General features: G+C 44.7%; 2 protein-coding genes across 4 annotated transcripts; both read right to left on the reverse strand.

Moving 5' to 3' along the window:
- Positions 1-1,941: 1,941 nt before the first annotated feature.
- On the reverse strand, positions 1,942-4,624 carry LOC112234611 (serotonin N-acetyltransferase-like). The gene is made up of 4 exons (XM_024402820.2): positions 4,479-4,624; positions 3,774-4,060; positions 3,316-3,470; positions 1,942-3,132 (listed from the first exon to the last, which is right to left on the reverse strand). The coding sequence occupies exons 2-4, from the start codon at positions 3,922-3,924 to the stop codon at positions 2,677-2,679; spliced, it is 762 nt and encodes a 253-aa protein (XP_024258588.1). The 5' UTR covers positions 3,925-4,060; positions 4,479-4,624; the 3' UTR covers positions 1,942-2,676.
- A 480-nt stretch (positions 4,625-5,104) lies between these two features.
- On the reverse strand, positions 5,105-24,022 carry LOC112234610 (sphingosine kinase 2-like). 3 transcript variants are annotated; one of them, XM_042307308.1, is made up of 7 exons: positions 23,513-23,650; positions 17,300-17,437; positions 16,354-16,752; positions 13,913-14,062; positions 11,242-11,336; positions 10,964-11,079; positions 5,105-8,878 (listed from the first exon to the last, which is right to left on the reverse strand). In XM_042307308.1, exons 4-7 carry the CDS (start codon positions 14,022-14,024, stop codon positions 8,008-8,010), a joined length of 1,194 nt encoding a protein of 397 aa, XP_042163242.1. In that variant the 5' UTR covers positions 14,025-14,062; positions 16,354-16,752; positions 17,300-17,437; positions 23,513-23,650; the 3' UTR covers positions 5,105-8,007. The 3 variants fall into 3 exon arrangements, with proteins under 3 accessions (XP_042163242.1, XP_042163243.1, XP_024258587.2); XM_042307309.1 differs by lacking the exon at positions 17,300-17,437 and having other exon boundaries at positions 23,513-23,635; XM_024402819.2 differs by lacking the exons at positions 16,354-16,752; positions 17,300-17,437 and having other exon boundaries at positions 23,513-24,022.
- Positions 24,023-24,640: the final 618 nt, after the last annotated feature.

The raw sequence follows: 24,640 nt of genomic DNA on the forward strand, positions 1-24,640 counted from the left end.
CTTGTCAAGGTTTAGCTTGAGGTGGTGGTCCGACATCCAAGCTGAGATATCTGCCAGGCATGCAAAGATGCCTGTCGCCACCTGGGTGTCAGAAGGGGGAAGGAGAAAAGTAGTTGAGTGTCATCAGCATAACAATGATAGGAGAGACCATGTGATGATATGATGGAGCCGAGTGACTTGGTGTATAGAGAGAAAAGGAGAGGGCCTCGAACCGAGCCCAGGGGGACACCAGTAGTGAGAGTATGTGGTGCAGACACAGATCCTCTCCATGTCACCTGGTAGGAGCGGCTTGTCAGGTAGGATGCAATCTAAGAGTGTGCAGAGCCTGAGACACCCAGCCCTGAGAGGGTGGAGAGGAGGATCTGATGGTTCACTGTGTTAAAGGCAGTGGACAGATCTAGGAGGAGGATGGGAACAGAGGAGAGAGAGTCAGCTTTGGCAGTGAGGAGAGCCTCACTGATACAGAGGAGAGCAGTCTCAATTGAGGGACCTGTCTTGAAGCCTGACTGGCATTCTGAGAGAACTAGCAAGAGAGTTGGTCAGAGACAGCACGCTCAACTGTTTCGGAAAGAAAAGAAAGAAGGGATACCAGTCTATAGTTTTTGATGTCAGAGTGGTCAAGGGTTTCTTGAGGAGGGGAGCAACTCTGGACATTTTTAAGTCAGAGGGGAGGCAGCCAGTGGTCAGGGATCAGTTGATGAGGGAAGTGAGGAACGGGAGAAGGTCTTCACAGAGATGATCAGGATGGGTTTATCGGGCAGTTTGTCAGGTGGCTGGACCTCACTAGTCTCAGGATTTTATCTGGAGAGAGAGGGGAGAAAGAGGTTAAGGCGTAGCGTAGTTGTTCTGTGTCAGTGGGATCAATAGACTCACTAGGCTGAGTGAATGAGGAGCTGATGTCATCAACCTTGTTTTCAAAGTTGTTGACAAAGTCGTCTGCAGAGAGGGATGAGGAAGGGGTGGAGGATTAAGGAGGAAGGAGAAGGTGGATAAGAGTTTCCTAGGGTTAAAGAAAGAAGCTTGAAATTTGGAGTGAATGAAAGTGACTTTCAAAGAGGATACAGAGGAAGAAAATGTAGAGGAGGGAGTGAAAGGATGATAGGTCCTCCGTAAGTTTAGCTTTCCTCGATTTTCACCCTGCTCTGTATGCTCGCAATGATTTTCTCAGCAATGGAACTGGAGGGGAGGGCTGAGCCGGCCGGGAGGAAAGTGGACAGTACGAGTCATAAGATACGGAAAGGGAGGAAAGTAGGGTTCAAGAGGCAGAATCAGGAGACAGGCGGGAGAAGGATTTAGCAGAAGGGAGAGATGATAGGATGGATGAGGATAGCGTAGTGGAAGAGAGAGAGCGAAGATTGCGACGGCGCATGACCATCTGGGTAGGGGCTGATTGGGTTGGGAGGAGGAGGAGAGGGAGACAAAAAAAGGAAACAAAGTAGTGATTTGAGACCTGGAGGGGGGTTGCAGTGAGATTAGTAGGCGAACAGCCTCTAGTAAGGATTAGGTCAAGCGTATTGCCTGACTTGTGAGTGGGAGGGGTCGGGGAAAGGGTGAGGTCAGAAGAGGCAAGGAGGGGAAAGAAAGAGATGGAAAGAAATGAATCAAAGGTAAACGTAAGTAGATTGAAGTTGCCTTCAGATATCAGGACTCCTCTAGCTATAGATTGAAAGCTGCTGTCCAGTAGTCTTTCCTGTCCAGTAGCTGGCCATGTTCACGCAATCTTTAGTTCTGGGTCGTGACAAATGTTAGGCTGCGTTTACACAGGTAGCCCAATTCGGATCTTTTCCCACTTATTGGACCAATAATTTGGCAAACGATCCGAATTTGGCTGCATGTGTAAACACAGCCAAAGTATGCATATGATGTTGTGTATTCTTATGAATAAATTATATTATTATCATTATTATACTGAAGTCATCCAAATTGAACATGCTCAGAAAGTTAATACATTATCATCTTTATTATATTTTTTAATAACAAAAACAGTACAAAAACATATTTATTAAAGATATGATTGGTTTCAAGGGTAAGACAGGTTCTGGTGGAGTAAGAGAAGATATTACATGGTTTGATTAACGCTCTGCACATATGACCCAAAGGGAAATGAATAGACAAACCGTTTCAGTAACAGATTAATCCAAATTGGTGTGGATGTAGCCTACTTTTCTCATCGTATGAAAACGGGCTTGTTAAGTCACTAGATCTACTGGCAGTCCAATGAAAGGATCCTCTTGTAAATCCTCAGACGTTTACAGTATACCTAATGCCCACTAATAGAGATAAAGAGGCACGGTTGAGCTGCTAAAGCCTGGTAGTCAGTGACGTCAGTCCATATACCGTCAGAGAAGAGGGGGCTTGCAACCCAAACCTTCAGACAAAACTTACAATAAATAAAACGGGAACATTTGCAGTAAAAATATAATCTCACACAGACAGAAGTCACACAATATTTGTTCTAACATTCATTAGCATGTAGCTAGTTAACATATTAACTAACGTTAGGTATCTGAAATTAAAACATTGTAATAAAGCTTAAAGACTCCCTGCATTGGTCATGTATAGTGTGCACTTTAGACTACCATCTTAGATATAAATGTAAATGTTTACATCACTTTATTTTACATCATAGTTGATATGTACAGCAGGAATCTAATATCTTACTCAGTAAAAAAATATTTACACATCAGCAGGCTCAGGCTCAGTCCTCTGAGTCTGTTCCTCCAATAACAATGCAGTCTCACTCCTCTGAATCGGTTCCTCCAATAATAACACAGACTCAAACCTCTGAGTCTGTTTCTCCAATAATAACGCAGTCTGAGGAAAACCAATAGCTTCACTGTTGCGCCGCATCAGGGCATGGCCCCTCACAGGGTACTGCATCTCTGTGAAGGTCAGTGATGCCACCGTGATGGAACAGCGGCCCTGCACCTTGAAGCCAGACTTCTGGTAGAAGGGAACCAGGAAGTCCTCGCACATGAGCACTGCACGGCGCACATAGGGCAGGCAGCGTAGGTACTGCAGGTAGCGCCACATCAGGATAGGGCCCTTGCCCTGCTGCCGGAAGGTCCGGTGGACCGCCAGCACATGGATATGAACTGTGGAACCTTTGGGCTTGTGAAGAGTTAGGGCGTCCTGCAGCAAAGGAAAATGCAAATGTAGCTCAAGTAGAGTTAATTCAATAATATGTACAGTGATGTGATACAGAGCACCTGATTTCGAAAAACTATCAGTGAGCTAATAAAAACACAGTAAGATATAGAGTAAATGACCTATGAATCAATAGGAAATTATATAACATCATAGAAGGTGTCTTACTAGAGTGAGTCTGTCCTGGTCCCATTGGGACCCAATGATGAAGGCTACTAGTCTCCCCTCCTCAAACCAGCCCATGGACAGCTCTGGACACAGCATGAGGAAATGACGCACCTCATCAAGGTGGAGCGGGCAGTCTCCTGACACAGAGATAAAGGCTGGCGGAGGAAAAGAGAGACACACGTTTTCATCATCTTTGGACTCACTGTATTTAAGAGTGCCAAGGCGGATCCGTATCAGTGCATTAAACCTATAAAAATTAATACAAAGTGTTATGGAAAGGAAGAGACAGACTAGCGCGCCCAGTCAACGTGCGTAAAGCCCAAGGAGAGGCTGTTGGCACGAGTTTTACGCGTGACTTGAGAAACCCCTGATAACGCTCATACATTGTATATTCGTGCCATTAATGCATAACACATGATACATACACACATTTATAATTGAATCAATGGACAACTTACCCTCTTTCTCGATTTCGAACACGCTGATGGCATCTTGAGTGTTGAGCGGCCGGAACTCGCTTGCTGGCAGTGTGTGTCTTCTTTGGCGCCCAGGAGAAACAGAAGGGGATAGGCGCGGTTTCAGGAAAGGCAGGGCGCCCACTAGAGACATTTTACAATTTTTATAACTCCAGTTGGATTACTTCGATATTCTTCTGTTCCTTCTATTGTTGTTTGTTTGCACAATTCTTCTCTCTTGGCTGTTACACGAAGGTTAATCTTCAGTTTCCTCCTCTTGTTGGGTCAGCCTGTGCACAGATGACCAAGAGGGAGTATAATCCGTATTTATAGGATGTGGTCCATGTAGATGTGAGTCATTTTACCATTTAGAATATGAATAGTACGACGTCGGTGCTCATGAATTAAATATTAGAATTTGGAGCGAGGGAGAGTGGAGAGCAATTAACTAGAACCAGAAATTAAGCGACCTGAGGTCAGCTGCTTTTACGCACAAATGGCAGTGTTGTGACAACCTGTTTATTAATTGCCTAAAGAATTAATGTAACACAGAATAGAGAATTAACACACTGAATGTAATGCATTTACAATATGTTTTTTCCTCGATATTTGATTGTCGTCATGTGCAGATACTCATATGCAGATACTCTGAAATTATATGGTAACCGACAAGAGCACTGTAACTGAAAATAACGTTGCTTTACTTACCTGATGCAATCTCATCCGAACACTCTCTACCTGCCTTATTGTCTTATCTCACCCTCTCTTTATCTCCTCCCTCCTCTCTTTCTTGCGTGCCCTGAAAGACGTCCACCTCTTCATTATAAAGCCAGTGACTATTACTATGTCACGTGACAGATTATAGAAGTTGTTTCCACAACTCGGCGTATTAGCTTCTATCGTCATCCCTTGAGTTTGACTGACACATGGCAAAGTGGATATTCTCCTGTATATTTGGGAGTAGTAGGCATGGAGTAGGCATGGAGTAATTGTGGTCAACTCTTGCTCCAGCCAGGTTCTCTATACCGGTCTCCTTAGTATAGGCCAACAAATGATATTATTTAGTGGTTACTCTCTCAACAGGTGGATATTTAGAATGGGTATCCATGGTTAGAGGTAGAGAAGCTGTCAGCAGTACTGACATTGGAACACTGCTATCATAAAGATAAGATTAGTCTGGTCCTAAAAGCATAACTTTAATACACCCTCAAATACACAACACCTGTAATGGACAATATTAACCATGTGGTGATCATTTTCACTTTATATAAAAACTATTAACATTGTTGATGCTCTCTGGAAAAGATGGCTGCTAATTATGAACAAGACAGAACTCTTGAAGAATTTGGGGATTTTATTACCATTCAGACAGTCGATACAGCATGATTCATGTATTTTAGTTGTGGTTCTTACTAAATGAAACTGGAAAAATATAGATCTCTCTCCTACACGGTAATGATGACATAAAAAATGACATAAATGCAATGAGAAGACTACAGCAGTATTTGAATATTAATAACAGTACTATGATGTAGTCACTCCACAGTCCACCCTACCAGCCAAGGGTACAGGACAGAGAAGATAACAGTAGTTCAACACAATTGCAATTACTCCACTCAGATGTGTTGAGACCGGTTGTTTTTTGTACATATTACATAACAGTCACTAGGGTCAGCCAGGGTCAGCAATGGATGTCCGCTTGTCTGTTTGGTTGAGGAGAGATGATACTCAGTATACACAGTCTAGCATGAGCTACCGTACCTGAGGTGATTCAAATGCAGGTTTTTGATATTCAGATGGAAATATGATTAGGAATTGATTATGAAGTGATTGTAGTTGAATTCAAAATGGCTCGTAATTGTTTTCATAACCTGGATACCAGTATGCTAGTGAATCAATGCAACCAAACATACAAAGAATGAAAGTGAGCTATCATAAGATTTTATACAGTACTACTGTTGTACCACAGAAACAAATGTGCAAGTACTTTGTCAGAACTTCCACCACTTGCACTGCATTGACTGGTTAAGGTAAATCCACTAGGGGGACCCCTCCCACTGCATAAAGAGCAGTGAGGTGTCCCAGAACGGGTCACATTGAAATAATTTGCATAGCTAATCTCTCAATTTGGATATGTGCTTAAACTTGTGTATGCATGGTCTATGACCTTGTCAACACCCCCAGCAGAGCCTGACAAATGAGGATTAGGTAGGTAGATAGGTATGTATGGGGTAAAATGTACCATACATTATGTTTTAATATTATTATAATAAATGATTTATCCTGCTTCCAGGCACTTTCTCTTAATCCCTGCCTACATTTTCCTATCTACCTCAAAACTCCAGTATCTCTGTACGTTGTACATTTGGTACTGGCACTGACGCTGTATATAGCTTCCTCTCTTCTTTCTTGTGTTTTTCCCCCTTGTTTATTTTTTTTATTATACTTATATATATATACTCAGTATACACAGTCTAGCATGAGCTACCGTACCTGAGGTATATAATACTGCACTGTTGGGTAGGGCTTTCAAGTTAAGCATGTTGTGCATGTGACAAATGAAACTTAAACTTGTATTTATCTAAAGGCATATCAAAGTCAGGTACAGGCACAGACATGGAAGATTGAAATCAGAATGGGAGAAGTTAATGTTACATCTGCAGTCAGCATACCTTCAGGTAGAGTCATTTTAAGCATCCTTTTAGATTCATTATACAGTACATTAAAACCCTTCCACCCATATGACATTTTGAGTCAAACCAAACCAAGTGTGTGCTCTAGGATTAGTTAAACCAGTAATTGTTATATCTCTGGGGTGAACCCGACCTGGCATGAACTGGTGCGAGTAGAACTGATGATAATGCTCACATTTGCGCTTGTCTCTGCTCCAGTGCACTAATGCTCCAATGCACTAATGCTCCTGTGCACTAATGCTCCTGTGCACTAATGCTCCTGTGCACTAATGCTCCTGTGCACTAATGCTCCTCATCTCCACCCGACAAGAAAAAGGCCCCAGTAGAGAGCGCAGCACTCTGGCCTGGTCGCTCCAACTCTTATTGATCGAATCAATGTGCAAAACCCACTGACCCATGCAGTGCTGCGTAGTGCAAAACCATGTTTCCCTTCTTAGTGTGTGCTTGGACAGAAAACAACAAAAATATGTATATTATTTTATCTACAATAAAACCGTTCATAAAAATCAACAATGGTGCTGTATCTTCAACTGCTTGTAGTTCTATCTGCTAGTATTTTTCATTCACTCATAAAGCTTCAAAATAAGGACACATTAGGTGCTGATGGCTCCAACATCTTGTGAAGGAGAAGGGAGTACAACCATAACACAGCTAGAAGGGGTCATATGTAGCAGACGAGACCATCCCCCTCCTTACTGAGTGCTCCAGATCTGAAAGGGAGTGTCAAGCCTGTGTGTTTGTGTGTGTGTGTGTGTGTCAGGAAGAAGGTGGTCCATGAAGCATGTTGGTTTGAGCTGCAGCAGCAGCAGGGTAGGAGACAGGCGAGATATATAAGAAGGTAACCTCAGCTGGCCAGGTTCCTGAACCTCCATGCTGCTTTAACACGACCTCACTAGCACCTAACCCCTTCCACCCCATCCATTAAACACAGAGGTAAAGGAGAGGTTTTCACTGGTGAGAGGGAGAAGAGTAACCTAATATCATTGGTGGAGGTTTACAATGCTGCATTCTCCAACATTGTGCTTCTCCATAGAGAACCTACATCCATGACTCGAACAGTATATCCTGAGGGGGGAAGGCCTTCATGTCAGGCCTGTGTCTCATCCTCCACAGAATGATTACCCCGGGGCTAGATAGCGGGCGTAGAGCTGGTTGCCTGCCACATCCTCGCGGGACAGAAGAATATGCTTCTCTTCACTTGTGTCACACTAATAAGTGTACACAAGGTACTCCACAGCCATGGGCCCCTCCCTACTAAACACACCGCTCACAAAACACTATCATACACACACACTCTTAGCTGAGACCAGCCAGCTGCAAGAACATCCATGGCTTTGACCCTGAATGAAGCATGGAGAGGAAAGGGAGGGATCTCTAAACAACAGGACACAGAGATAGATACTGAATGTATCTGTAGAAAAAAAGAGGGGTGATTTTCCAAAGGCTGATATAATGTCTTTGGCACTTTGTATATACAGTAGACAGAGTAAGAAAGGCAGCGAGAAGTCAGAGCTGTGGGGAGGACAAACTCTCCGAGTAGATTCTCAGCCTGAGATGAGCCTGGCGATTCCTTCATGAGCCTGGGCCTGTACTGGCCCGTACTCCACCATCTCCCCGTCCACAGTGATCGCTCCCTCGGGGGACAGAGGCTCCAGGCGAAAGGCCTTCACCCTCTCATACACAAGGTGTGGGCAGCCAATAGCCAGGTGCCCCCCCTTCTCCATGGCCATGAAGAGTGTGAGCAGAGCTAGCCTGGAGATGCCTGCACGCACATACAACAGGTGGATGAAGCCGTCGTCTGCTGCGGCCCCAGGGGCGGCAAACAGGTCCTCAGCCAAGTGGGACTGGAACATGGCCAATACCAGTACAAAGTCTTCCTCATTCACTACTGTCCAATGATCAGGCACCGGCTGCTCCAGGTCTGCTAGGAGCGAGTCAGGAGGCCCCTTCTGGTTGACTGGTTGGGGCTCGGTCCTCATGGTTGTGATGGCAATGTTGGAGGAGTTGTGGGCGGTGTTGTGGTTGGAGTTTGTGCTGTGGTTGGAGTTTGTGATGTGGTTGTGGCGAGAGTTCTGATTGGGGGAGCTATTGGGCCCACAGGGTAGAGAGGAGCAGAGGGAGGAGTTCTGGGGTGTGAAGGGAGGAGCAGGCAGATATGCCAGCCTACCTTGATATACCTTGAGGGAGGCCAGGCGCATCAGCGTACCCACCAGGAATCGCATGGGGCCAACGAGGCGGTACTTCTCGCTCTCGATGTCGACGTCGGCCACGAAGCCCCAGGCCAGGGAGAGGAAGGAGAAGATGCGCTGGCTGGAGGCCAGGTGGACAGAGACCAGGTCGAGCCGAGTTACCAGGCCTTTACACAGCAGGAAGCCACAGCTCAGCAGCAGCTCCTTACCCCAGGCCGGGGGAGACCTGCAGGGAGTAGCAGTCAGCTCACAGTAGACTGAGGCAGTTAGGTATCAGTCTGTGGTTCAATTGAGCCGGAGCTACTCCTTCACTTAAAAGTAATGACCCTAACCCTAACTCTAGAATGGTAATACATTGTACTTACAGCAGTAACCCTAACCCTCGCCATAACCCTAGGTTCATGTCCACAAAATGGTTAAATCCTAATCCCATTGTTTTAAAGTATCTGTCCAGTGAAAATCTCACTTTTAAATTCATATTCTGTTAACACATACCGGGGTGGCAGGGTAGCCTAGTGGTTAGAGCGTTGGACTAGTAACCGGAAGGTTGCAAGTTCGAATCCCCGAGCTGACAATGTACAAATCTGTTGTTCTGCCCCTGAATAGGCAGTTAACCCAATGTTCCTAGGCCGTCATTGAAAATAAGAATTTGTTCTTAACTGACTTGCCAAGTAAAAATTAAAAAAAAAAAAAACCCAAATAATGTTGTTGACTTGTCCTATACTCATTTTTGTGGCCAAAGTACAACTAGGAGAAAAACTCAAAAGTGACTGTTTCAAAAATGCTTGCCATTGTCATACTCCTGAGGAGGATGAGCTGACCAATCAGCAGTTTACTCACATTCATATTTTTAATGACCGGTACACTGTACACCCACACCATTCTGTTGTTGGGGTATGCCCACACCATTCCAACACAGAAAAGCTGTTTTTAACATTCTTAATTACATTTTTTTTGGAAGGAACACTATTTAACTCATATTGTAATTAATTATAGGTCATCTTTCATAGAGATCTGGAAACGCTGGACAGTTACAGTACTTTAAACATAACCATCTTCACTGTCTGACTGTAAGATAACGGGGTTAGTGTTGAACTGGGGTGTGGACATGAAGCTAGGGTATGGGTTGTGGCTAGGGTAAGGGTTGTGGCTAGGGTAAGGGATGTGGCTAGGGTAAGGGTTGTGGCTAGGGTAAGGGATGTGGCTAGGGTATGGGTTGTGGCTAGGGTAAGGGTTGTGGCTAGGGTAAGGGATGTGGCTAGGGTTAGGGTTGTGGCTAGGGTAAGGGTTGTGGCTAGTGTAAGGGTTGTGGCTAGGGTAAGGGTTGTGGCTACGGTAAGGGTTGTGGCTAGGGTAAGGGTTGTGGCTAGGGTAATGGTTGTGGCTAGGGTAATGGTTGTGGCTAGGGTAAGGGTTGTGGCTAGGGTAAGGGTTGTGGCTAGTGTAATGGTTGTGGCTAGGGTAAGGGTTGTGGCTAGGGTAAGGGATGTGGCTATGGTAATGGTTGTGGCTAGGGTAAGGGTTGTGGCTAGGGTAAGGGTTGTGGCTAGGGTAAGGGTTGTGGCTAGGGGGGATGTGGCTAGGGTAAGGGATGTGGCTAGGGTAAGGGATGTGGCTAGGGTAAGGGTTGTGGCTAGGGTAAGGGATGTGGCTAGGGTAAGGGTTGTGGCTACGGTAAGGGATGTGGCTAGGGTAAGGGATGTGGCTAGGGTAAGGGTTTTGGCTAGGGTAATGGTTGTGGCTAGGGTAATGGTTGTGGCTAGGGTTATGGCTAGGGTAATGGTTATGGCTAGGGTAATGGTTGTGGCTAGGGTAATGGTGTGGCTAGGGTTAGCTTGGTTTGGGTTGAACAGGGGTGTTAGGGTTAGGGTTGTTCATAGGTTGCAAAGCTTTATTCAACTGTGATAGATATCTGATGTTATACTACTCGCTGTGTATTTTGTTGTTGTTTTTCTGTTGACGTTGTATATTTAGGGGGCTCATATTTCACAAACAGCAGTAATAAAAGCGGTCCAGACACTACCTCAGTAGTAGTCCACTGAATTTCCAGTTGCTCTAGAATCCATTACATCACTCCATTAAAAGTAGCTATCAGCAACCGTCAAATAATGACTCTCCTTGGACTTTATGAAGTGTAAAGCTGAAGCAGACACTATCTCTCTCCCTTGTCTCTCGAGAAATGTGCCTAATCTGCCCAGTCAGATAATTACATCCATAGAAAATGGATAAATCACCTTGTCCAGGCCAGTTTTCCTATTGCTTTCCATTCTACTGTACTCTATCCATTTAAATGTCTCATTAGTGGACTTACTTAGTGTAGTGGTGGACAGAGGCTGCCAGGGCGTTGCCCGAGCCCCCTGGTAAGATGCCCAGTGGGGTCTGGATGGCCTCCTCCCAGTCCTCTCTCTCCAGAAGACCATTCAACACCTGACCGGACAGGCAAACACACACAAACAGCATCAGGCCATGACCCTCCAACTGAGAGTTGTACCCCACAAACCCCACTGCTTATTCAAACAGTCTTAGGGAAACTTTAGACAAGTTAGCTAAGCTGGAAATGTGTTCATGCAGTGTCTATACTTTTGGCACCTCGAACAGCAGCCCGTCTCCTGACAGGATGACCAGAGCGTCCCACTGTGACAGATCAGTCTCTCTCACCAGGTCCCTCGCATGGTTCTGGTGCTCTATGGGAGACAGAGAGAAACGCCATGAGAGAGAGAGACAGCGAGAAGGAGGGAGGAAAGAGAGCGAGAATAAGGTCCGAGAGATGGCCTCCCTTCACCAGAAGCCCCCAGGGAGGGATCAGTGGGATGGGAGAGAAAAGGGATTCAATTTCCCTCTATCAGTCCATACATATCATTAGACCGTGCAGTGGCTATTCAACTGGCCGATGGCAGTCTTCAAAGCAGCAGGCCTTAGTGCAAACATCTGCCACTGCTGTGATAGTTGATGTGACGACTGGGGCCGACTCTGTTTGTTTAGTGGAGTTTTATTGGAGATGTCCTTGGGACAGTCGTGCTGCAGGGGGTCTTATTGGATCCCCCCTAAGCACACTGTCTAGCACCATTCTGCCAGCTGAGACTTGTGTTCTGCAGCAAATATCAGCTCTGCTAAAGGCAGTACTGTGTTTGTTTGTTATTGCAATTGTGTGTGTCTATGCCTGTGTCCCTGTGGGTGTGTTGAGGCATTGTCATCACAAGGGCATTACTTTTCTGCTTGAGTTACCGTATGTGTTGAGGTTTGAAAAATGACCAGAAGACATTACTACATCCACCCCTCCCTCTTCTCCTCCTCCTCCCTTTTCTCTCCCATCCCACTGATCCCTCCCTGGGGGCTTCATGTACCTGTCCCCTAGCCCTCCCTCACCCACTGAGTTTCCTTTAAGTCCATGCTGTTTGGTATGTATGGGAAGACTGAGAGCGGAGTGATGTGGTCCTGTGCTATCAGGCAAAAGCAGAGGGAGGCTGCTGCGGCTGACTCAGCACTGCTGGTTGGAGGCTGAGGCTGCACTTCCCAGCCCTCTCCTTATTCACAGGGTCACTGCCACACACAAACACACATAGGCAGGAGCTACCTCACCATCTCTTGACTTTCTGAATTTTACGTAATCGTCTCTTCTGATGAGCTATAGCTTGGTAGCTACTCTCTATTAATGTGATATGAACCAAGGTCCCTTTTGTGTTAGGATGATACCGCCTGCCCAATATAACGTTTTTTGCTCTCAGTTCCTGAATACATAGCTACTTGAACATTGAACTGTTTTCCACATGAGCTCCCTCAGTTTCTGAGGGAGACACACACATGCAGGTGCACACAAGCACATGAACACACACCACAGAAAACCCCAGATTCACCCCCTCGCTGAAAGACGATCCTCTCAGAGTGCCTTAGTCCTCTGGCATAGACTAGTAGGTGACATGATAGTTCTGCAGGGCTCCATTCCCTAAGTGGAGGCAGGCAGGGCAGCGAGGTGGCGCTGGTTAATCCACTCAGACAGGCTAGCTACAGTACCCAGGCAGGGCAGCGAGGTGGCGCTGGTTAATCCACTCAGACAGGCTAGCTACAGTACCCAGGCAGGGCAGCGAGGTGGCGCTGGTTAATCCACTCAGACAGGCTAGATACAGTACCCAGGCAGGGCAGCGAGGTGGCGCTGGTTAATCCACTCAGACAGGCTAGATACAGTACCCAGGCAGGGCAGCGAGGTGGCGCTGGTTAATCCACTAAGACAGGCTAGCTACAGTACCCAGGCAGGGCAGCGAGGTGGCGCTGGTTAATCCACTCAGACAGGCTAGCTACAGTACCCAGGCAGGGCAGCGAGGTGGCGCTGGTTAATCCACTCAGACAGGCTAGATACAGTACCCAGGCAGGGCAGCGAGGTGGCGCTGGTTAATCCACTCAGACAGGCTAGCTACAGTACCCAGGCAGTACCCAGGCAGGGCAGCGGGAGGTGGCGCTGGTTAATCCACTCAGACAGGCTAGCTACAGTACCCAGGCAGGGCAGCAAGGTGGCGCTGGTTAATCCACTCAGACAGGCTAGCTACAGTACCCAGGCAGGGCAGGGAGGTCGTGCTGGTTAATCCACTCAGACAGGCTAGCTACAGTACCCAGGCAGGGCAGGGGAAGCAGTGCTAGCTGAGCGAGCCTCTGGTGACACATATTCTCCCAGCCCCAGCTCCCAGCATCGTCACGCCGAACGTCGGTAATTAGCCTGCCTTTTTTCATCACCATGCAGATGCTAACCTTCCCCATGTCCCCTGGGACTGAACTCACTCTTTCTCCTCTCTCTCTGTTCTCTCCTTTTTCAGTTGTTTCAAAGATTAAGAAGGCATTGAACAACTCATAGGTGTCTTGGTGATGGTTTGTAACGCTGGCAGAGATAGTTTCTTGTCAGCTATACTGGGTGATGGTGAAGTATAGGTGGTGGAGTTAATGTGTAGCTGAAGTGATTTTTAAAAGTCTTTCTGGCTCCTTGGATTGTTCCTGCTGCTCAAAGATACCTGACTTTTATTCAGTGAAAGGTTATGCAGAGTTCAGTGACTTTGAACTCATTGCTACTGTTAGTGAAAAGCAGTTGAGAGTATATAATACTGGGAGCAGGGGATCCAACAAGGCAGTGCAGAGTCAAACACTGTGTGTGTGTGCGTGCGTGTGTGCGCGTGTGCATGTGTGTGTGTATGCAATCAGGGCAGTGAGATAATAGGGTTCAAGCAGGTAGGTGTGTAAGGGACTGAGTGTTGACCAGTGTGTGTATGGGACTGACCAGTGATGACCAATGTGTAGGGGACTGAAGCCTCGGTGAGCATGGGCTCGATTTGCCCGGAGAAAAGCTGGAGAGCCTGGCCCCGCCCACTCTGGGGGTTCACCAGAACCATGACCCTGCAGGGCCGCCGTAGCTCATAATACTTCACATCTGAGAGAGAAAGAGAAAGAGAGAGAGGAGAGAGAGAGAGAGAGAGAGAGAGAGAATAGGAAAAAAAGAGAGCAATAGAGTGAGAGATGTAGATAAACAGAAGAGGGAAGAAGGAATAGTTTGTGAGTTGGTATTCTCAAGCTGTCAAGGGAAGAATTGCTCCACTAAATTTTCTAGTATCAAGGAAACATCAATCATGTGACTCTCCATTGTCTTCCAAAATGTTTTTCTGACATCAATCTCAGACATGTCAAACAGGTTATGAAAGGAGTCTCTACCCTCTAGATCCCTTGGCAGAAAAACAGTGTTAAAAAAATAGCATTAAACAGTGATGCCAAGGGCAGTGACACCATTCACTCACAGATGGTGCTTGACGTTATTGTTTTTGTGACCCACTTATTTTCCCCCAGAAATGTAAGTCTAACAAAACATATGCCACCTCAAGTCATTCCCCTAATGTTGAAGTTGAAGATATGCTCCAGAACTTTGGCGAATACTAAGTATTTTTTAAACCTCCCGCTTTGGGCTGGATGTGTCAATCTGCAGTTTTGCCTAAATTAGCCACAAATCCCTAGTTTGAAAGCCACAGTTTTTCTGTGCTGCGCTATTTTCCCTACATTTCCCCACAGGTGGGCCAGCCCCTTAGCAATTTGAGTTCCAGCCAATGAGCTTCAGCCCCTCGCAATTTGAGTGAAAGCTAGCAAGATGCACACAGAGCAGAGCGAGAGAGAAAGCAATGACGTGGTGCACATATCTGCACATAAGTGAGGTAACACAATTTTCGGGGACCACTTTTGGCTCATGAGTGCTACTTTCAGAACTACTGGCTAAAAAGTATACAAAAGTACCAGAGAATTTCTTGAATAATGCTACTCTGTTATGATCTGTCTGGTTATCTTTAGAATTATTACCAGAAACCAACGGAATAATTCAAAGCTGGAAGAACTTGTTCAGATGTTGCAGAGCGCCATGAGAGATAATTTCAGAGACAGTAATTTTTAACTCAGGATGAACTCCTAGCCTCTGATACTGTAGTTACTATAGATGCCCTTGTCTTTCTGCACAGGGGACACTGTCTTCTCAGAGGCCATAGTAAATCATAAGAGAGATTTAGGGCTGTCCCCGACAAAAACAAATCTTAGTCGAGAGTCTGTTCTTTCGACCAATAGATTGTTCCAAATTTACAAACATCTATTTTTCCATTTATAGACACACCCTATGTTTGAATAAAATCAACTATATGCAGGCTACTTAGCTTGTCTGATGCTTTAAGCACTGCGATTAAAAATGAAGACACACAAATTACTGAAGAGGAAGCCAGAGATCAATAAGCCTAACCTGTTCCTGACCCGACCCTCCTCCTCTCGCTGCTGCTGGGCTTCGCAGATTCTGCCATTATGCTCCTGAAGTTGCCAGTAATAGAATACACCAGCGGTTGGCAGCCTTTTCCATTTGGAGTGCCAAGTTATCATACCATTTCTCCTGATCTGCGTGCCAGTTATGATTTTCATATGCACATATTCATGGAACAGTTTAATTTAATTTATATTAAAGTCCTCTTGTCTCAAAATCAATGTCATGTAGTTAATCACAATTCTATCTAAATGACAATTATTAAAATAAAAAAATTACTTCTATTGCCATTGCCAATATGTAAAAATATCCTGGGCTCTCAGAGTTTTCCAAACAGACACAGCTGTAGGCTATTTGCGCAAGGGATAAGAAGTAATCAGGCAGGCCTATTTTATGATGTTACAACTGGATCAGAGCCTGAGATTTTTTCACCCTTTCATGCTGAGTGGTTATCAAAAGGGAGTGAATTTTTCAATTAGGCTACATTAAGGAACTATTGGCATTCTCAATGGATGTAAAAACAGACTTTCTTTATTTGCTGTTTGAGGTGAAGGAAAAATGACTTTGAGAAGCTCCACAGTGATGGTGAGTTAAGACAATCAGAAATAGTATCAGATCCCCAAATGGGCACATTTATAGGTCTACATTTGCGCGCAGGCCATGTAGCCTAGGCCTACTTCTATGTGTAATCAGGTGCATGTACTTGCTCAAGCTTGACAGGAGCGCTTCAAATAAAAGACAGTGAATAAATTGACAGCTCGGAAATGGAATGAAATAAACCAAAACTTAGCTTGTGCACTCTGCCAACAATGTTTGGTGAGACTGTAATAATAATATAGTTTTTAGCTTACAGCACCTGGTATCTGGGATCTCCTGTCCCAGTACTAACCAGGCCCGACCCTGAACAGGCGGTATGGTCACTAGCATATTTTGTTTACCCTGTTTTCTCCCCAAATTAGGTCCCTTGGCTCATCTCTGCAACTCCTCAATTGGCTCGGGAGAGGCGAAGGTCCTCCAAAACATGACCCATCTGGCCACCTACTTCTTATTACACTGCTCACTTAACCCGGATGTCAGCCGCACCAATGTGTCAGAGGAAACACCGTTCAACTGATGACCGGAGTCAGCTTGCAGGCGCCTGGCCCTGTCACAAGGAGTGTCACAAGGAGAGCACGATGAGCCAAGGGAAGCCGCACCAGTCAAACCTTCCCATCCCGGTCACGGCCGGTTGTGACACAGCCTGGTATCGAACCCCGGGCTGTAGTGATGCCTCAGTAATGCCTCAGTGCTTGTGATGTGATGCCTCTGTGCTTTTTGACCGCTGTGCCACCCAGGACCTGGAATTATGACAAGATATTGAATGTATTAACATAAATTACCATAACTAAACAAACATTCCAAATGAGAAATGATGGTAATTAACGGTAAATGTGCTATTGGTGATACTGTGGTCTGCCATCCCTGCGGCCTCAGAATGGATTAGTCCACATAATTCAAAAAATATATATTTGCCACTACTAAAAAAATCTTGGTCAAGCAACAGCCTATCGACAAAACAATCGACCAATCGACTAATTGGGGTCATCTTTACAGAGATTACACTTGTTTGTGGTTATGAGTAGTACTTCAGACGCAAATTAACCCTGTCAGACATTATCAGTACCGGATCAAGGTTGGCAGTTGAGCATTATCCTCTGAACCCTGCATGTGCCACATGCGGTAGCAACTACCCACCAGTGAGTGTGAGTCCGGTTCTGCTGGGCATTGGGACCGGTCCCATGGGCCTAATTGGACCCCTGGGAGCAGTGAAACAGCTATCACGCTGCCCTGTAAATCCCATCCTGTAGCTTCATGCCAACAGGACTGGCACCAGTACACCCTTACCCTGCTGTGCCACTGTCCCTCCACACAAGGCCCCTCTGTCTGGTTCATGCCCAGTGCCGTCTGGCCTCCCCTGTCCCTGCCCAGAAATCCAATTACCAGCCGGCTGACCTGGAGTGGCACCTCCTACTCATTTGGCTCCTGTGCAGGGACAGCAGAGGTACCGAAATATCTCAAAGTGAGGTGTGAAACCATCAGAAAGAGCAGTATTAAGACAGTATCAAAACACAGTCTTGCTAACTCTTCCCCATTCATACAAAGGGTTGACATTGTATTTTTTTCTTCACATTACACAATGTGGCTTTTATACACAAAAGGCTATGACTACATGTCTTTCAGACACAATGGTACATAACTTTTAGGGTCCGTTTTTCCACTCAAGTGAGGTTAAATGAGCTCTATAAAATGCTCTCAATACAATGAGCCAAATAAAGGCTTCAATAAAACAGTTCAGGGATGACAGAACAATCGCTGCCTCCTCAGGGGTCAAAGCCAATGCTGTAGTCCTTGTGCCTCAAATACAGAGGCGGTTTAACATCCTCCCCTGACAGCTTGTGAGTAGGAATTCAGCACCGCCTTTACCACCACAGAACATGAGATATTTCCATGTAAGCAATATCATGCTCTGCTGTATTCTGCTGTGTTTCCTGTCTCCTGACTACTTCAGTCTCCTGTAGCAGTACATTAATGGTTGCTTGGGGCTAAAACTAAAGACGCAATCTAGACGTTAGTCTACTCATTAACTTGGTAACGTTACTTTCAAATATAGGGCCTCCCATTGCTTCAGCTCCCAGAAGCCTCAGAGTATATGTCGAGGAAGCATTTCCATGGTTCCTTGGTCAATAAGAGGTGTTCTCACAGGTGATCTAATCAGTCAAAGACTGGTTATCATTATTAGGTTTATCTTGGGTATGGAAAACATATTGAGTTGACATTAAAAGAAGTGTACGTTTGTGCACCTATGGACTGCAACTAGAAATACTGTATAGCTCTGTGTTTCACATATCACAGGAAAAAAACTCCTTCACATGGATACAGCACGAAAGCAAAGCTATCCGAATTGAAGTTGGTTATCAGAGCTTGATAGTTACAAAGGTTTCAGTAGCAGTCATACAGGGTTCATTATAGCATTGTTTACACCTTGCGCTAACATGTGATCTGATCAATATGATCCAATGTGATCAAGGTTTGTCGTGTCTACACATTGTATTAAAATGTGTCTCTTATCCGTTCACTGTGTCCGCATTGTGACCAGATTAGCTGGTGCCTCCCTGTAAACAAATTATTTGACAGATATTCTTTCAAAATAACATGAATGTATTTATTTTAAGACAATTACTGGTGGCGTAAATCAATGGTGGTATCTGTCAATGATGTTTGAGGCTGGTATAATGATAATTGAAATAGTTTGACCATTGGAGATCTGTTTACACTTGACTGATATCCAGACACAATCCGTGCCTGACTACCTCAGGAAGATCTGATTACAATCAAATCACAATGTGTCTTTTCATCGTCTACACCTGTCTAAAAATGTGGGCACAATCAGAATACTGACAAGTTCAGGACACAAGGCGCATGTTAGAACTAGGTATGAACAGGGCTTCTGTTTCAGTTGGTTACAGAAACAGTGAGGACCCTAAATGAAGAGCCAGCTCAATCTTGTTTTTGATATAATAATTAAAGCTTTGATGCCCATTCCCTAAGTCATATTTTGTAACATGCTGCCCATAGTCATTTCTGTGGAAACAACCTTTTAGGTTGTGTGTGTGTGAGGCTGTGGTTAAGGGCCTGTGGGCAGATGTGACCCTGACTCATGCTGAAGGGCTGTCTGACAAGCAAGCTAGTGTGTGTGTTTCTCTGAGGAAAAGGATAAACAGAGAGGTGGGGTGGCTGAGTAAGTGTGAGTACTAACAAAGTACTGAGGCCGGGATCAAATTAACGGAACTGATTAACTGATAAACTTTGTTGTGTATAATCAATCTACTACTAAAGCAATAAATATAGTATTACCAAACACATGAATTTAGAACATAATATATCTCATTATGTCCACACACTATTGCATTATTGCTTTAACACATCAATATAAGTGAAAACTAGCCAGAACACTGAGGAAAACAAAAGACAATGCTGTCTCAGGTGTCCCCAAGGTGTAACACTACCTCCATGACTCAGACATAGCTGGCATATCTGCAAACAAGCTTGAGTGAGTCCAAGATTAGGGTTGGGGGTTAGACACCCAGCCCACAGAGGTAGAGCCAGGGGCCCTGACAGCCTGTCACAGGCAGGCCTGTCTGAGGGAGCAGAGAGGGAGATGAGGGCCCCGGGGGAACATCCTGGCTGGGGTGAGAGGCCACTGATGTAGCAGGGGCACCGTTCAGCTCTTGTCTCCATCACTGAGAGACACTGTGGCGCCAGCAGAGCATTGGGCCGTAGGGTGATATCACAGTGACAGATACATACCCTCTCTGTGGAACACACACAGAGAGACAACATTTTGAAGTTTTAAAGCTAATTTCCTGCAATTTTATACATTTTGCCATGGCTTATGTCATGTTCTTATGCTGTCTGAGTGACTCAAACATTATAACAAAATAAACGAGGGCCATAACATTTTTTGAATTTTAGATTCTCACAGAGTTTTTATTTTAGTGATTGTTAGTTATCAAAGATGATCTTATTGAAAAATATATAGGTCCATTATCTTTTCTACATACTTCATATCTGGTTTTAGTCGTTTAAGTTCACACTGAAAACTTTTTACCTTCGTGAAAGTCAAGACTGTCAAAAGTAAAAAATGCAGACATTCATTTCATGGTACCTCTAAGCATTGCAAATAGCAGAATAGCAGGATACCTTTGCCTTTGATGTGCAAAGGTACATCACATTGTTTGAGGATTTGTTTGAGGATTTCATTATTTACGCCTCATTCAGTCAGTTATGACCTGGCTGTGACAAGAACTGAATGCTAGACTGCAGATACTTAAACACACACTGTGCAGTTCTTACCCAGTCAAGCTGTGATTGAACCACAATATACTTTTTTTTTAAAGGAATATCTAGCATCTACAGTTTCAACAAAATGATGTGGTATTACGCACTGAAAGTGTCTGATAGCTTTCCCTAAACATTAACCTTACAGCAAAAAAAGCAATTGCCTTCTTAATCCAACCTATCCAGCTGCATCACCAGATAAAATGAAATGAATTAACATAAATATCCCTTCAGGGATTAGTCGGTCCCTCTGATTTTCATACACCTTCTAGAACAGGGATTAGTCGGTCCCTCTGACTTTCATACACCCTCTAGAACAGGGATTAGTCGGTCCCTCTGACTTTCATACACCCTCTAGAACAGGGATTAGTCGGTCCCTCTGACTTTCATACACCCTCTAGAACAGGGATTAGTCGGTCCCTCTGACTTTCATACACCCTCTAGAACAGGGATTAGTCGGTCCCTCTGACTTTCATACACCCTCTAGAACAGGGATTAGTCGGCCCCTCTGACTTTCATACACCCTCTAGAACAGGGATTAGTCGGTCCCTCTGACTTTCATACACCCTCTAGAACAGGGATTAGTCGGTCCCTCTGACTTTCATACACCTTCTAGAACAGGGATTAGTCGGTCCCTCTGACTTTCATACACCTTCTAGAACAGGGATTAGTCGGTCCCTCTGACTTTCATACACCTTCTAGAACAGGGATTAGTCGGTCCCTCTGACTTTCATACACCCTCTGTCCCTCTGATTTTCATACATTAAGGTCACTCCCCTCACCTGGTTGTCTAGGTCTTAATTGAAAGGCAAAACAAAAACCTGCAGACACTAGGCCCTCCATGGAATGAGTTTGACACCCCTGCTCTAGAACAAGGAATTAATGTGGCATATTTTGTTGCATCTATTAGCGTCCCATTACTCATTTAAAATACATAATATATTCTGTTGAATACTGTATTATTGTCTGGCCCGAATCTTGAATGCTAAAAAAAACGTATCAATTAATGATATCATTGCATTATGCAGTAGGCACTGTACTACAGATGGAGAAGCCTTCTTGTACTAGAGCAGGAATCCTGAGTCATGCCACAGTTCATCAATTGTTAGCATTTCAATGGCTTATCATCAGTGGCTATCGATAGACACTTCATTAATATGTGCAAATTGACATTTTATAAATGTTCTTTGCTGGCTTTTGAAGTCCAGCAGGCCAGAGAGAATGCTACCAGTTACCTCTCAGGTCAGGTTACCATCTGTCTTCTTGGCAAAGCTCTGAAACTCCAACTCCTGCTGGCTCCAGGCCTAAGGTGCAACTCACACAAAGACCCTTGTCTCAGTTGCCTTGGACACCTAAAGGGCAATTCACGGGGCGACCTCATTCCTTATTCCGCCAACACCTGACTCCATTTCTGGCAACCAACATTCCAAATCCGTCACTGCCAAATCAAATATCTGTTTCCTCTAGAACTATGCCACTGAGGGGTCTAGAGTGCCCCTAAGCATGGGCCCCTAAGCAGATAATAGGCAGGCATCCCTGTTTTATGGACAATTATCTTCACTCTGTGTAATGGGGAATATTTAAGATGAATAAAGTTGATATTCAGTTAAGATAATTAACACAATGCTTAGCATATGTACACTGTATATGTTTTCTCGTTCTGTAATACATGATTTCCAGTGCTCTATTTATGATACTCATTTGTGTAGGGGTTGATGGTCACTAGACCTGTCACTGAATGTTATGGATTGTTCTCATATCGTTCGATAGTGATTGACGCCAGAGCTACTGAGGAAACAAGGACTGGGCACAGAATGACATTATGAACACTGTGTGATTCTGTAGCAGCTGACAAAGTCACTGTCTTTTATTTTGACTTCATACAAGGCTCTCGGGCTGATGTTTAGAGAATATCTGATTAATATATAAGGGCCTTCTCAGAGAAGGACCGTTAGACATTTTTTATGTTTCTATGCGGGAGGGTGTCTCCTTGTTGCAACTTAAACCGAATAGATTTATGATTGACTATATCCTCGACAGCTCTCCCTTTTATTCAGATGGAAATTCCCTTACATTCTGCCTATTTAGGCCCTTGGCACATGCACTCCTATCTTATTTGTGTGACTGTTCTTGTCTATCAGCGTATCAGTGTTTTGTTCCTTGTCATGTTCTATGTTTTTGTGTTGAGCCCAGGAAGAATAGCTGCTGCTTCGCAAGAGCTAATGGGGATCCGAATAAACCAATAAAACCAATCTAATAATGCAAATTAATGAAGCACATATTAATGTGAGACATTTCATCTTGTAGCAATAACTTGGATAAACTCAATTCAAAATAATGTGTGATATTTTGACAGAATGTCAGCATAATATTTTGCATATGGCTCTCCCTGTGGCAACTTCATCCACACTAAATGATCTCCTAAGTGAGTGATAACTGGGTAATTAGCATCAGCAGCACTCTGTTTCATGTTCAGAACAGATTCAGTAGGGTCAGTTGGGTCTCTGCACATGGACCTAAGTCTATGACATGGACCGAAGATTTCAAAAGCAGGCATTTGAATACGGTTGTATTGTAATAAGGTTTTTCCTGATCCAAGACAACCTGCATAACACCATTAGCTGAAAAACGATGAGTTCAATCACTTGAGTACTTGGGTTCAGCAATGTTGCTTATGGGATGACTTAATTACCCCTGACAAATTATACAGAAATTTCACAGTTGCAAATCTATGCAAATGATTTCACCCTGAGAAGGGTACCTGGCAGTCATCCTCCCACAGCAGGTAATGCTGGTTCTTGGGTGTGAGAGAGGAACAACATTCCATTTCCAGGACATTCTATTTCCTTCTCCAAGCTTACCCAGTCAGTTGGCACTTAAGCCTATCCTATTCTATAGAAACCGAGTAAGCAGGTTGTGAATTACTGGACCTTAGGTGCAGTATGGGATAAAGGTGATGGAAAGTTACCCTCACATTTTGAACTGAATTTATAAGCCCCATGTCCCTGGGCAGAGTATACAATTCCTCCTAAATAAATGAGGAAACATATAGACCCACAGTATATGGCAATGATGACAGACTTTTCAGGTTATCCATATAAAGAGCCTAAAGTTTGATGCTGTTTGGCTAAATTAAATTAGAACCTACGCCCTCATCAAACATAACTATACCAGATAGAAACAACTGTTTTATTTCAATTATGCAGCCTTGCTTCTCACCATGTCGTCGGGGTATCTGGCGGATAGAAGCCTCTCTGATGGCACGCGCCCATCTCTCTGCTTCTTGAAGATTAGTGAGAGGGTCCTGGACCAGTGCGACCCGAAAGCACTGCTCTACTTTCTGCCGGGCCATGCCTGTGCTTATCCATCGCCTCTTGAACGGGTAGAAATAGGCTGTAAAGAACGCCCCAACATCCGCTTCGTCCTCCACTTTATAAGCCAGGCAGCCAAGACAGTCAGCTAAATGGAAAACCACCTCATCCTGTCCAGGTGACGATGAGATCTTTTGAATAGTGAGAGCACTCTCAGTCAAACTCACAGAATATCTGACCTTTGCGTTGAGCGAGTCCGTGAATTCTCCATAAAGCCCTTCCACGACACCATTGCGCTGCCGGGATGGGTCCGGTTCGGCGATGTCGTTATCCATCCCGTGGACGATGTGATCCGCAGATCGGCGTGCGGTTGGTGAGGATGACTGCGGCTGTCTGCCCCTGCCTGTTTGACTGCTGTTGGACCCGGAGTCAACCAGCTGTTTTCCATGTTGAAAGGTCTCTCCCTAGTGACTAAAAGGGGAATCACACACGGGGAAATGAAAGTTGGACAAGGTGCCCCATGTCAGGAATCCACCTCTTCTCATGGAATATAATAAATATTTTGCATCTTGAGCAAATATTACCATAACCCATTTTGCTACAGGCTACTGGTTACATTGTTGATCAGTTAGGCCTATTTACCGCTTTGCTATTTACCTCGTGGATAATGAATTGGCTAGGCTACCTCAAGGCCCTATTTTACCAGTAGCAAATAATACGATCTATTGATGTTAGAATATTATTTGTAAAGACGAGATGCAATGCTTTAGATTCATTACTCTCTTATAGCCTCACCACATGCAATTAGGTATTTTCAAACCAAGGCTCTCATTTGTCTATTTGTAGGCTATATGGTCAGAATATCCCATGTTGTTCATTTAGGTCTAGACTACCGGCATATATATTTCCATTATTATTTCACAAAGTCGGATATATGCCTGCTATGTCCTGGGGTTTATGCCTCCCAGTGTGCTACACGTGCATACATGTGCACCAAGGGACACTGGCTTGCAACAGAGGGCAAAGAAAGAAGGAA

This window comes from Oncorhynchus tshawytscha, linkage group LG27, assembly GCF_018296145.1.
Source record: "Oncorhynchus tshawytscha isolate Ot180627B linkage group LG27, Otsh_v2.0, whole genome shotgun sequence".
NCBI classification, from domain to species: Eukaryota; Metazoa; Chordata; class Actinopteri; order Salmoniformes; family Salmonidae; genus Oncorhynchus; species Oncorhynchus tshawytscha.

Excerpts from the sequence above, each read along its gene's own strand:
- LOC112234610 (XM_024402819.2), bottom strand. The coding sequence starts at position 23,939 with ATGGATAACGACATCGCCGAACCGGACCCATCCCGGCAGCGCAATGGT. Across the intron at positions 11,337-13,912 it reads CTACACATTGGTCATCACTG|AGCACCAGAACCATGCGAGG; the intron begins GTCAGTCCCATA and ends TGTCTCCCATAG. Across the intron at positions 8,879-10,963 it reads TCTGTCCACCACTACACTAA|GTCTCCCCCGGCCTGGGGTA; the intron begins GTAAGTCCACTA and ends TACTCCCTGCAG.
- LOC112234611 (XM_024402820.2), bottom strand. The coding sequence starts at position 3,924 with ATGTCTCTAGTGGGCGCCCTGCCTTTCCTGAAACCGCGCCTATCCCCT. Across the intron at positions 3,471-3,773 it reads GTTCGAAATCGAGAAAGAGG|CCTTTATCTCTGTGTCAGGA; the intron begins GTAAGTTGTCCA and ends TTCCTCCGCCAG. Across the intron at positions 3,133-3,315 it reads ACCAGGACAGACTCACTCTA|GACGCCCTAACTCTTCACAA; the intron begins GTAAGACACCTT and ends CCTTTGCTGCAG.